Source organism: Nymphalis io, chromosome 15 (genome assembly GCF_905147045.1).
Source record: "Nymphalis io chromosome 15, ilAglIoxx1.1, whole genome shotgun sequence".
Lineage (NCBI taxonomy): Eukaryota > Metazoa > Arthropoda > Insecta > Lepidoptera > Nymphalidae > Nymphalis > Nymphalis io.
The window spans coordinates 13,052,084-13,066,180 of NC_065902.1; the positions used below are offsets into that span (position 1 = coordinate 13,052,084).

General features: G+C 36.7%; 1 protein-coding gene across 1 annotated transcript; it reads left to right on the forward strand.

The window, feature by feature from the left end:
* Positions 1 to 3,267: 3,267 nt before the first annotated feature.
* LOC126773961 (metabotropic glutamate receptor 2-like) lies at positions 3,268 to 13,551 on the forward strand. The gene is made up of 17 exons (XM_050495220.1): positions 3,268 to 3,993; positions 6,354 to 6,573; positions 6,973 to 7,115; positions 7,191 to 7,361; positions 7,809 to 7,953; positions 8,061 to 8,312; positions 9,264 to 9,435; positions 9,511 to 9,617; positions 10,074 to 10,223; positions 10,310 to 10,443; positions 11,104 to 11,270; positions 11,639 to 11,797; positions 12,280 to 12,442; positions 12,519 to 12,732; positions 12,810 to 12,961; positions 13,046 to 13,232; positions 13,322 to 13,551. Exons 1-17 carry the CDS (start codon positions 3,268 to 3,270, stop codon positions 13,549 to 13,551), a joined length of 3,492 nt encoding a protein of 1,163 aa, XP_050351177.1.
* The last annotated feature ends 546 nt before the right edge of the window (positions 13,552 to 14,097 follow it).

Here is a 14,097-nt window from a genome sequence, read left to right on the forward strand (position 1 = left end):
ATGATAACTTTTGTTCAATGCATTTGTCACAAAGTTTGCTATGTATAAAATAAATAATTTAAGATTAAAAAAATTTTTTTGGTAAACTTTTAGTATAATTTTATGTTATAATTTTACTAGTGTTTTTAGAGTATGATTGTTTTCCACCACTAAGGTGTTATTTTTTCTTATAATTTACTTGGGACACCGACAAATTATGAAATTTATTGATTCAAATTTAATCTTAATGACGATCAAATTAGCACAACAAAACTACGATTTAATAAAAAAAAACAATCGAGGAACACAAATACAAAGTTCAGTGTTGCTGTCTTCTAGTCTACTAGAAGCCTATCAAAGCTTCTTCTTTTGAAGTCGTTTAAAATAACCTTATAGGGTTTTTTACTAAAAGGTTTCATATGTCTAACAAAATTGTCTCAAGGTGATGCCAAACCTAAAATAATAGCTAGTGTACTTGGATTTTTCACTTAACAAAATATTTTAATTAAGCGCTTACAACTTCATTTTTATTTTCAATTTCAATGTTAATGTCGGACACTCACTTCTTGATAGTCAAACTAAAAATGACTATCAGTTCGAAAAATAAAGTTATGACATGAAAATATAAATTATATAATTACCTTCAAAAAAATCCCTTACAATTATATAAATTGCAAATTTTAAAACAGAGGCAGTTTATACGCTTTCTAGGATCATATATTGCCCCGCAAAAGTTACTGACTCTGAGCCGACGAGTAACAGGACTAATAAGTAAGTTCGTTTGTTCCTTATACCAATGTGCATGAGTATCATATTTCTCACAAAATCTTACATGACACAATATTCCAATCACCTCTGAGACCAGACCGACCCCAGCCTCAACTCAGAACACGGTACCAATCAGTCTCGGCGATGACATTAGCTTTACGACGTATAAAAATATAATTTATGAGCCCGACGCGTCACAATTGGCCGCGGTATTTACTCTAGCTCAAATCTCGTGAGCTGTAAAACCATTATTGATATTATAATGTAATATGATAATGCAAACACTATTTGCAGAAGAACCTTATCCGACACAATTCTTACTTATAATTCTGAATTATAATGGATATTGTATTACGATTATTCGTTTTATAAATAATTTATTTTCGTCTTTGCCGATTACATCAATCGAGTGTCACAAATGTTCGAGTTTCACGCCAAGCAAGTAGGTACCCACTGTATCGATTAAGTTTTTTTTTTAATTGCAAATATTACATAATGCTAGTTTATTCATATATTGTTACATATTTTTAAGAATTACACAGTACGTAACCTCGCATTTTGTTATTTTTCCGAATTACAATTAATTATAACTAACAATGAGTAGCTGCATAGTATTTTGACAAATAGAGAAAATAAAACAGTCTAATTCTACAGACAGACACTTTTTTTTTATAAAATCATACACATATAAATTTGTTTAAATGTGAATAATCTATTAAGTGTACTTAACCTCTAGTCTATAGATTTTTATCTCGCCATGACGGCGGAGCCGGAGATGGAACAAAACGACACTTGTGACGAGTACTCGGTACGTTACTCAATACGAGGGAGGGTGGATACGAACAAAATCCGACAAATTTATTATGTTTTGAAAATTAAAAAGTGAGTCAGATATCCGTCAATCCTCTTCAATTTCTATCTTCAAAATTCGTACAAAAAAGTATTACCTATCTCTGTAACCTATCTACTTCCTTCACACTTCATCTGTCCACTCTTAATGTTATAAATATTTATATTGTAAATAGATATATGTATGTATGTATTTATGTATATATGTATTGATATATGTTGTATGTTTTATAATGTATATATGTATCTTTGTGTATGTATTGTTTACATTTATATATATGTATGTACAATGCACTCGCCCGTTAGGTCCTGCCAGCATCTTAATGCAGGGTTGTCTGGAAGAGATCACTACTTGAGTGATAAAACCGCCCTTGCACGCTTCATTTTTTTTTATATAACATCGCTTCTCTTGAACATTTGTTTTATTTTTTTTTACTTGTGTTTGTCTTTTCTTTTTTCGTTGTGAGTGTGTAATAAAGTTATTTAATAATAATAATAATAATATTAAAGTGCTCGTAAGAGGTCGCTGAATTATATTTTGGTTTCATTAGTTTACACAGAGCGAGGAGCAGAGCAGAGGAGTGGCCATCCATTATTGGTGGAGTGCTCGCGTCGCGGATCATAAGCACTGAATATCTGGTTCTCGGAGCGCGCCTAATTGGCTGCAAACACCGACCCGACCTCTCACATCTAAGCTTCAAGCGTCGCCGTTTTGGCACCGTCGCGCCGTGTTCGGCGTTACGCTACATAAACGTGTTCGTGAAATATTTTTCTTTTCGACTACCTGTACTACAATTATTTTTTTAAGTTATCCAGTTAATGGCAGCGTTTGTGACGGACGAGTCAACATATAAGATACTCTTATATAATTAGATTATAATAAGAACAATCGTTTATAAAATGTCGATTGTATCAGCGTAACGTAACGGATACTATCTACACCATATTTTTATCACATTAATCGCAAAGATAACCATAGAAATTTTAACCGTAACATATTATTGTAATGTTTCAAATAAACTTGTCTGTTTATTTGAAACATTACAAGTAATACAAACTTAATATAATTCACAATGTACGATTTGACGTAAAATGTAAACGTATGTATCGCAATACATATCCGGTAAATAAGTGTGCTTCGGGCTGCGAGTGCCGCCCTGCGACCCGTACGGCGCCGCGCGGCAGTTCCCAGCGCCCGCCCGCTGCGACGCCGCGCCTCGCCCAGCGTGACACGACGCGCGCTACACGACTTACGATCGCGCGCCAAAACTTTGCAAACTTGTGACATTGTGTTCCATTCAATAATTTACACTAATAAGGCTTTTATTACTTACATTACTTCTTAGTGTCTATGTAGTGCACGTCATATATTATACATTACTCTTTATTAAAATAACCAAAGTTAAAATTTTAACTTAATTCTGTAAAAATGTACCTGTGTTATAGTTTTAAATTGTTCTTAAATTATCTTGTGTTAATATTTAGTGAATGTATAATAACTTTCAATAATTAGGAATGACGAATATATAAATAAAAGAAAAGAAATGGCATTTGTTGTGTTAAAAACTTATTATTCTTCCATTAAATGATCATAATTTTTAATTTGAAAATTTTAATATAAAGTAAAGTAAGTATGGCACTTCATCTTGATTAGAAAGGGATGTGCTGAACATGGTGCCTGAGACCGCACTCGCTCTGTTGCTGTTGGCCGCAGCCTCCTCGCACAACTACGACCCGCCCCTCATGCTTACGAGCTTGGATCGCAACACCTCCATGTCCTTCGTGCTGGTGAACGTCGCATATCACGACGCTGAAGAATATTACACTATATTGGATAAGTCCCATCGCAACAAGCGTGAATCACATTCGCTCATAAGTCCATTCGATATATCAAAACTGTTTAAAAAGAGAAATCGTGTCAAGATACAAGAAGCGCAACCCAGCGCGTCTTCACTCCGGTCTAAGGATATATCCGCCACTCTCGGAGAGGCGATTGCCTGGTCTGCAAATGAGGATACCAACGAGCCACGTCGAATATTGCACGCTAATGAGACAAAAGTCCGTACCAAGGGTACGACAACAACGACTCAAGTCATTAGCAGTAGTACGTATTCAGTAAGCGAGAACCACTCTATAGCACATGTTAAAGCAACTGATAAGCCAATCAAAATAAATGCTGTAAAGAATAAACCAAAGACAAGAAATACGGTATCAAGAAAGTCTAAGAGCGTCGCGAATAGTAAAATACAAGTTAAAAATAATTCTAACGGTAACGACCAAAGCGTCAGTCGAGAAACGCGAGTCATCAACAAGAAAAAGGCTGAGAACGACAGCATATGGCCGGTGAAGCACGCCGCCGTCGTGGAAGGAGACATAGTACTCGGTGGCCTGATGATGGTATGTATTACATTAAACGTATACAATATGTTCACGCACAAATCTCATAACACCACCAAGATCGATTGAACAATTTTTCACGTTACAATATTTTTAAATATCGAAAATATTCTTTTAACATAAACCTAAATATCTCAAGATATTTTATATTTTACTAAATTAGTTGATTGTAAATAACTTCATATGATATATAAAGTACACTGATCAAAATTACAGAGTAGACGGCAATTTTGTCTACAGAAAACGCTTAAAATGATTGTTATGTTATTTTGCAAAGAACTAAGACTGTGTGAACGAACTATCAAATGACATGGCCAGGCACACTACTGGAATATGTTTAATAACCAAAGCTTATTTGTAGAAAATTAAAATGTATTTACAAATTAATACATAAATAATAAAAAAGTCGTTAGAACGCGTGAATCTTGGGTTCAAGCCCAGGCAACCACCACTGAATTTTCATGTGCTTAATTTATGTTCATAATTTATCTCGTACTTGACGGTGAAGGAAAACATCGTGATGAAACCTGCTTGTGTCTAATTTCATTGAAATTCTGCCACATGTGTATTCTACCAACCCGCATTGGAGCAGCGTGGTGGAATAAGCTCCAAACCTCCTTAAAAACAAACTATATCATATTTGTATAAGCACGTGTTTAAACAAATATCTAAAAATGATTACATCAAAATTATATATTCAATGAGTTTCACAATAAGTCTAACTATGTTATAATTAATTAATTGTTGTTATATTTTTGTTTCTAATCATAGATATTTTAAATAAAATTATAATATTATTCAAACGATTTTAATATATTCCGTTTCAAATATTATAATTCACTCCTAATTCCTTCCCTCATAATTTTTATGATTTAAATTTATTCAGCATGCATTTTAATGTGAGCGAAAGGCGGTATAAAGAAGGTTATTGGATGCAAAAAATCAATATAGCGTTACTAATTATATTACTAATAGGCTTTACTACTGATATAATTTTCTATACGAAAGTGAAGGCTGATTAGCGGCAGTTAAGTATAGACTGCGTAATTTTATTAAAAGGCGTGTACGTTGCCCTTATACCGAATTATTAACTTTATGAAGTTGAAAGCTTCGGTTGACTTATTGTACGACACTTTTATATACATAGTATATTTAGTAAATATACTCGTACTGCGACGTATCTGTCATAATACTATTTTTTTTATATCCAAGTACTTGGGAACTAAGATTTTATGTCCCTTGTGCCTGTAATTACACTGGTTCACTCACCCTTCAAACCGGAACACAACAATATCAAGTACTGCTGTTTTGCGGTAGAATATCTGATAAGTGGGTGGTACCTACCCAGACGAGCTTGCACAAAGCCCTACCACCAGTAAAATACCATGAAAATAACTAAAATAAGAGATTCGGTCAGTTTCTATATTATTTAACTGTTTAACTCCCTTTATCATAAGCCGCGCTACTGAACCTACTTGTTATTTGAACTAAAAAGTGTGATCCTGGATTGAACGCTTCCATTTTATCAATTTATTTTCTTCCATTGAAGATAAATCATTCAATACAAGATTACAACTAAGATGTTGGCGGAGCTAATGAATCGGAGAGCAATATTATTTATTATGCAAAACATATAAGCAATTATTTTTTATATAAGGTATTACAAACGTTTCACGTTCAACTTTATTTACTAAGCAGAATATTGTATTAAATACAGTCGAGTCTAGACTCTAGAACATCAAGTAAATTAGTTTTTATAATTCGTCTCGTGCTCGGCTGTGAAGGAAAGCATCGTGAGGAACCCCGCGTTGATGATAACCTTTATATCCACCTCAACAACTTCCCATCCCAGCCCATCTATTGGCACTTACAGGCTGATACTTTTAATGACATTGACAGATATCCCATAAATCACAGATTCTTCTGTCATTTAGATATTTAATTTCTATAATATCGTACGGAAAGTGTATTTAAATTAAAACTTAAAATTGCAATCCGCAACACTATTTATTAAAAAAAATTAATGCGTCACAGATAAAAATTTAGAGAACTCCTTTAGTGAATTTAATATTACAGTTCATATGATAGATGCTTGTAATCGATTTTAAGGAATCACTATTATGTTTAATTTTGCTGGATATGTTATTCATAACATTTCACAAGGACTTTACAGGATCTTTTGAAATTGCTATTATCTAACATATTTTTTTTATATTTGATCATAGTAAGATTCTTTACTCTTAATTAATTTGAAAATCTAGTTACATAGTATAGTATATTCGCGCCATTATTAGTTTTACAGTAACATTTAAAATATGTCTTCAAATAAAATCGTTTTCCTTGTATTGTGAATATTCAAGGTGCACGGACGAGCGAGTGGTAACAGCGGAGGCAGCGTGGCGCGCTGCGGTCCGCTGATGCCGCAGGGTGGGGTACAGGCCCTCGAGGCGATGTTGTTCGCGCTCGACGAAGCGGAGCGTGCCGGCCTGTCAGTGCCGGGCGTCAAACTTGGGGCGTTGGTACTGGACGACTGTGACAGCGACACACGTGGCCTTGAAATGGCGCTAGACTTTATTAAAGGTATATTTTAATTCCTAATTAAAATCCACATGAATAAACTAAAAGTCTGCTCTGCTTTTGATTTTGATAATAAATCATTAATTATGACGTCGTCGTCGTCATCAAAATTTAGCGACGTGGTCGCCAAATTTTATATTTCCTGCTATTAAGCTCGCTCTCCTTCAAACCGGAACAAGGTATCGGTATTCGGTGAAAAATGATTTATGATTGCTTCGTATGTACGCAGGCCGAATTGAGCAACGTCCTATCATTTGTAAAAATCTTCTCTTTATGTAATTATTAACATCACACTAGGTATCCTGTATTCAGGATTTTAGAACAGAAACGAATAACTTGCTTTGGAAAAATTTTAGAACCGTCTTCGCAGCTTGAAACTTCGCTTTATCTATCTATCCACAGGCTCGATCAGTAACATAGATGACGAAGAATATGCTTGCAACGCAACAGCGGTACGTAAGGTAATATCAGGTGTTGTGGGCGCCGCGTCTTCTGTCACGTCGGTACAAGTCGCCAACCTATTACGTCTGTTTAAAATCCCTCAGGTGAATCTCAACTCAACTAACTCATAATCATTCATAAAATATAGTCAAGTGTTTAAAGCTTTACAATTTCTTTAGGTCTCTTTCTTCTCAACATCTCCAGAGCTTTCGAACAAGGCGCGATTTGAATACTTCACTCGAACAATACCTTCCGACCTCCACCAAGTGCGGGCTATGGTTGAAATTGTCAAAAAATTCGGCTGGCGCTATGTTTCCATTATCTACGAGGAATCCAACTACGGTATAAAGGTATTTCCATTTTGAAAATTAAATTTTTTGAATAAATGATATTTATTTATTTTAGGAAAACAACAATATTATCTATACATATAATAAATCTGTACCTGATCGCTGTCTGTACATGGAAAATATATGAGTAAAACTATTACCGGGAGCCTTTATCAACGCAATAGAACCCAAGACAATGATTTTTAGAATTTTTGGCTGTTTGTTGTCTGTTTATCTTTATAATATCTGTGCTTTTGTGCACGCTAATCTTAGATACGGCTTAACGGATTTGTGTGCGGTTTCAATAATGTATTGTGTCAAGCTCCACTTAAAATTTGGTGTTTGTTTTATTTCAATTGATTTATATATAAAAAAGTTATGTTAATTCAAAGAATCATATCGAACATTTATTCAATGAAAATGCTATAAAATAACTGTTCAATTGAATATTTCTTTACTAAATTGTAGGCATTTGAAGAATTAGAAACTCTTCTCTTGCGCGACGATATCTGCATAGCAGTTAAAGAGCGGCTTGCAAAGGACTCTGGTGCAGCGGATGAACATGCATATGACGCTATAGTGGAACGTTTACTGTCGCGGCCGCGAGCCAGAGGTACTGGCTTATAGTGTTTTGATGCTTAATTGGATGCTTCGATAGCATCCAATTAAATAAATATAATTTAACATATTTTTTTTTATTATTAAAAACACTGTCTGCAGGCGTTATCGTATTCGGCTCAGATCAAGAAGTTGCAGGAGTGATGGCTGCAGTGCGACGTCGAGGAGCGGCACAGATTTTCAGTTGGGTGGGCTCAGACGGATGGAGCGCACGGGCACTCGTGGCCGCTGGCAATGAACCAGTCGTCGAAGGCACCATTAGCGTGCAGCCTCAGGCAAATCCTGTTCGAGGCTTTCGCGAATACTTTTTCACCCTAACGCCACAAAATAATTTCAGAAACCCCTGGTTTGTCGGTAATCTTCAAAGATTCTTAAAATGTTCATGCTTATCTTTTATTTATATCACATTCAATAATTTAACTTTTCCAATCCATATCATTTTAAAATTAGTTATTTATACTATAATAATATAATAATAATATCCTGGCACATTTTTGACACCCGGCTATCTGATCCCAAATTAAGCTTGTGCAGAGCTTGTACTATGGAAACTAGACAACTGACATGTACTATTTTTAATTTGTAAATACATACTTATATAGATAATTACACCCAGACTCAGGACAAATAGACATGTTCATGCACACAAATATCTATCCTGGGTGGGAATCGAACCCACAACCTTCGGCATGAAAGGCAAGCATCCACTAATCACAAAGATCAGTCAGAAATTTTATGATCACGGGATCATATAGATCAAAACATAATTTGTCCTGACTTTTAACAAGCCCCAGGGACAAACATTCTCTCTGATTGACACTTGGCATTGAGCTACGAATTAATGTTATTCCCAGGGGCAACTATATGTTGGTCTGTCACGAGTTGGATCATTCGTAAAGCAGGTTATTTTGTTACCGTAAAATAAACCAACCTGTTAAATTGTAAATAAGTACTTCTTAAATTGTAGACAGAGAAGCTTTAAATTAAATAAATACGTAACTTAAATTGTATATAATGAACCGGCTTGTATCTTGTATTGTATCTGTACAAAAAAATAAAATTAAAATGTATCAGACATTTTAATTTGTAATATCAACTTTTTACTATGTGCTTGTGAAAGTATATATTTAAATTATTTTTTTTTATAATTTTGGCGGGAACGTCACTGGCACATGAATGTAATAAGAATAACAGACTACTTTTATTTTAGAAAAGATTAGGGCTTCGTTACTTAAACAATTGAATTTTTACTAAGTTTTATTTAAAAAGTGAAGCTATCAAAATCAATTATTTTTCTTCATGTAGAGTTTTGGGAGGAACAGTTCCAATGTCGCTATGCGGGAAGTCCGCGTTCGAGACACAATGCGAAGTACCTCCCTTGCACGGGTCGCGAACGACTTTCTGCAGAGAACACAGAATTTGAAGCGCAGCTGCAATTCGTTGCCGATGCTGTTTGGGCGTTCGTATTCGCTATTCGGTTGGATTTTGTTTTTATTTGATAATTATTTACTTTGTCTATCTGAGTGTAATATGAATTAGGAATGTGTTGCAGGGACATGCATCGGGATTTGTGCGGCGGTAAGCCTGGCTTATGCGAGGCGATGAGACCGGTGAGCGGGCCGACTCTTTTGCGATATCTTCGACAAGTGCGCTTCATAGGTCTCTTTAAAATGTTTATATGAATTCTTTATCTACCTTTGAAATTATTTTTTCTATTTTTTTAAAAATAGAAAAAACTCACTTACACAATTTTATATCACACATATATTTTTCCTGACTGCCTCGTTGGTCTAGTGGCTTGATGTAAGGCCGCAGACCCGGAGGTCCTGGGTTCGATTCCCATGTGGGGCCAATAAAAAGTTTTTGGGTTTTTCAGTCAGAAAATTCTCAGTAGCAACTCGGAGTCTGGAAGTTGGTAGTGTGTACACTCCCGTGCCTCGGAAAGCACGTAAAGCCGTTTGTTCTGAGCCTGAACTCTTTCCGGTCGCCTCGGATTGCCGTCCCATTGGATTATGAGAGTTAGAGAATAGAGAGTACACCTGTATTTGCGCACACACTTGTGCATAATATCTCCCGTGTAGTTGTAACGTCGCTTAATAAACTTTATTTGAAAAGGTCTCAGCGGCGATGAGTTCCACTTTGACGGCCACGGAGACGGTCCCGCGCGCTACAACATCTTACACTTCAAGCAAATCACGCGAGGAGTGTTCCGATGGATCCGGGTAGGTCGCTATCTTGACGGCGAACTACAACTTGACATGGACGGTTCGTACAAAAATAACTTTTGATTCCTATATTAGATCAGTATAACAAAACGTCAAACATGCAAAAATATGTTTTCATATAAATAGAAATTCAGTTCAAATGGGAAGAACCGCATCACCCAGAGTCGGTGTGCAGTGCCGAGTGCGAGCTAGGCCAAGCTAAGCAATACGTCGAAGGAGAGAGCTGTTGCTGGCATTGCTTCAACTGCACGCAGTATGAGGTGCCAAAAATATCGCTTGAAACATTTTAAACTTTTTAAATTAAACTTGATGTTAATATTTTATATTATAAGATCGGCGCAAAAGTATTTTCGTATTTTATATACAAATTAACGATTTTTTTATCATAGTTTATTTACATTTGATTACAATATGTATGTGCAATTTTCTTCGATAATTACCATTTTGTAGTAGCCAATTTGTAGGTAGTGACATAATCCCATTGCTGTAGAATTTTTGACATCAATTTCGATATAAAATAGAGATCCAAATTGATGGTTTCGCTCAGCGGTAAAGGCTCATAATGAACGACGCTCCTCCAATCCCACCATACACACCTTATGGCAAGATAATACGGGTTTCGCACAATAGATGCGCAAGCAATCCCGTGGCGCCCCCGAACTGACGAAGGGGATACCGTTGTTTTTTTTTAGTGGGTATTTCGGTGCACCCTCGCCAGTAAGTCCCACATACACCCCCACTACTTGTGGGGAAAATGCGTAAATGCGTTTTTCTTGCAAGAAAAAAAGTATCAAAACTAGCAAGATACAAACAGTTCAAAGAGCTTTTGCTGCAACCTTCCCTTATAAAATATGAAAAAACTTTTTCTATTTATATTTTTTTATTTACATTTTTTATAAAACAATACTATAATTGTTCAGATACGGTCGCCGGTGTCAGAGACGGCTTGCATGGAGTGTGCGCGCGGCACCTTGCCAGATTCGAGGCGCATGCAGTGCGCGCCGGTGCCGGAACTATATCTGCGGCCCACGTCACCGGCAGCTATTGGAGCAATGACATTTTCAGCTCTAGGCATTTTGATTACTATGTAAATATAAATAAGAACAATGGTATCAAATTCACGATCAATAATATTTCCTAATATGGTTGTATTTATCCGGATCGACTATGTGCTCGTACCGTACACTAACTAGCTGACCGCTTTAGTAGATAGCATTTCGTTGCCGATTATTGTTACATAAGGCACAAGGGACATAACATCTTAGCTCCCAAGGTTGGTGGCGCATTTGTGATATAAGCGATGGTTAACATTTCTTACAATGTCAATTTCTATGGGCGTTGGTGACCACTTACCATCAGGTGCTCGTCCGCCTTCCTATTCTTTAAAAAAAATATCGGTTTGAAGCTTTCATGTCATTTATAATGAGAATAAGGCAATCATACAAGTCATTACAGGTTGGTAGGTGGCGTGTGGATCGCACGGAGCAGCACGCCGGTGGTGCGCGCGAGTGGGCGCGAACTGTCCTTCGTTCTATTGGCTGGCATCCTCATGTGCTATCTCGTTACATTCGCCCTCGTACTGAGGCCAACTGACTTCCTTTGTTCTCTTCAACGGTTTGTATTCAGTTCTAAAAATATCAAAATGTACAAAAGTCTAATTATGCTAATACTTTCATATGAATCTAGTACGTATTTATATATCCACATTTGTATAATTTTCTGTGATCGTATTCCTGTAATTTTTGACAAAAAAGTAATTCTTATTATTTTAAAAAAAAGTAAGATATAATAGTACAGGCAGACTGAGTACAGACGTATCATTTTTCACCCGTGAACAATTTATCACCTTGAATACGTCATTCTGTAAGTATAGTTTTTGTAAAACCTCAATCGTACCAAAGCATACTCTGGCAGAGGAAAAATATTGCCAGGAAGTAATTAATCTGTGGCCAATCCTAGCCTAGCCTAAACGAACAAGACGCACTCTAATGAATTGACTCAAGCTTCTAAATCTATACCAAGGTGTTGCTTGTTGTTTTTCTATTTTTGTTTATCATAGTTTACAAGATACTTATAATTTTTTACACAATTTACAGGTTTTGTACGGGATTTTGCTTCACTGTAATCTACGCCGCTCTTTTGACGAAAACAAACAGAATAGCTCGTATTTTCGATGCTAGCAAGCACTCTGCTCGACGGCCCTCGCTCATATCTCCAAAATCTCAACTTCTTATTTGTTCAATTTTAGTATCAATACAGGTAACAAATACCACACATACCGAAAAATATTATTTTTGCTTAGTAAGATTTTAGTTTGATCATAAAATTCTCGTAGATTGTAATCGTGGTAGTGTGGCAGCTGGCGTCGCCGGCACGAGCCATCCACCACTACCCGACGCGCGAGGACAACATGCTCGTATGTGACTCTTACGTCGACGCGTCCTACACCATTGCTTTCTTCTACCCGGTTGTGCTTATCGTCATCTGTACTGTATACGCTGTGCTCACGCGAAAAATACCGGAAGCTTTCAATGAGAGTAAACATATAGGTGAGAATTTTAGATTTTATGCTATTTATGAGATATTGTACTCGTAATCGCATGTTGACAGAGGACTTCTCTTGCAGGTTTTACAATGTATACAACGTGTGTGATATGGCTCGCATTTGTTCCATTATATTTTGGCACAGCGAGTCACGTTCCCTTACGAGTCACCAGTATGGCAGTGACTATTTCTTTGAGTGCAAGCGTCACCCTAGCCTGTCTATTTGCACCTAAGGTATTATAAAGTTACCTAAGGTATTATAAAGTTTTTTTTGGTAATAATTGAATTTAAGTATTCATTTAATAATTAAATTTTCAGATGTACATTATTTTAATACGACCGGAACGGAACGTTCGTGGAAATCTAATGCCGTCGCGATGGCGCAGCGGTCGCGGTGGTCGAGGCACAGCACCCGGTGCTGTTTGTGCTGCCCTTGTAGGGGCTGCCCCATTGCCGCGTCCTGCCACCACGCCTTCTACGGATTTGTCAACACTTGATGCCACTGGTACGTTATAATTATTAAAACGATATACATCTACATCCGTCATAAAAATATAAATCCCGATTTTAACAAAATATTTAAAATAATTACAGAGCCATCGACATCCACCGATAGACAAGTACAAACTGAGGAGTTGAGTCCGACACAGAATAATGGTATGGTTGAACGCAATGGACTCTGCTTAGACGCAAAGAAATTGGCGGAGCTGACCGGTGGGCTGCCCGCTTTCGAGGAAGTTAACGGTGCGGCACGTCGGCGAGCCGCAGCCGAGCCGGCGATGCGCGTGGCCGTGGCGGTGGTCGGGGCGCGGCCAGACTTATAGCGTGTCACTCGACCGCCACGGCGCCCCGTGCTCGTGTAACCGGCCACTGTGCATTACTTAAGAACGAGCGACAGACGTGCTGCGGTGTGGATCATTATATAATACTAACGTCAAATAAGTGTAAAAACCATCTTAAATTATCTCTACGATAAACAATTAAATGGGTACGAGTTATATGTGTCATATTTTTAATAATTATCGATCAAATATTGTGATATTATCATAAGTTATTGTTAGTTGTTTGCAAAATAAATATTTTGAACTGAATTGCGTTTTTTTTTTATTTTCTTTAATAAAGACATTATTACCCAACATTGTAATGAAATTGAAATCGTTCATATGTAATACGTAGGTATCGGATTAGGTCAGGTTATGTCAGGTTAGGTCAGGTTTTTTTTTTTTTTCATGGCACTTCAGTTTATTCTGAAGTACCGGCCGCTTCTCTCCCGACATGGAGGTCGGGGACCTTGTCCACGTCTATTGTCTTCTCTATGTCATATTTCTTCCTATGTTGCTTTATTTCTTTGTATGCTTTTTTTCGTTATA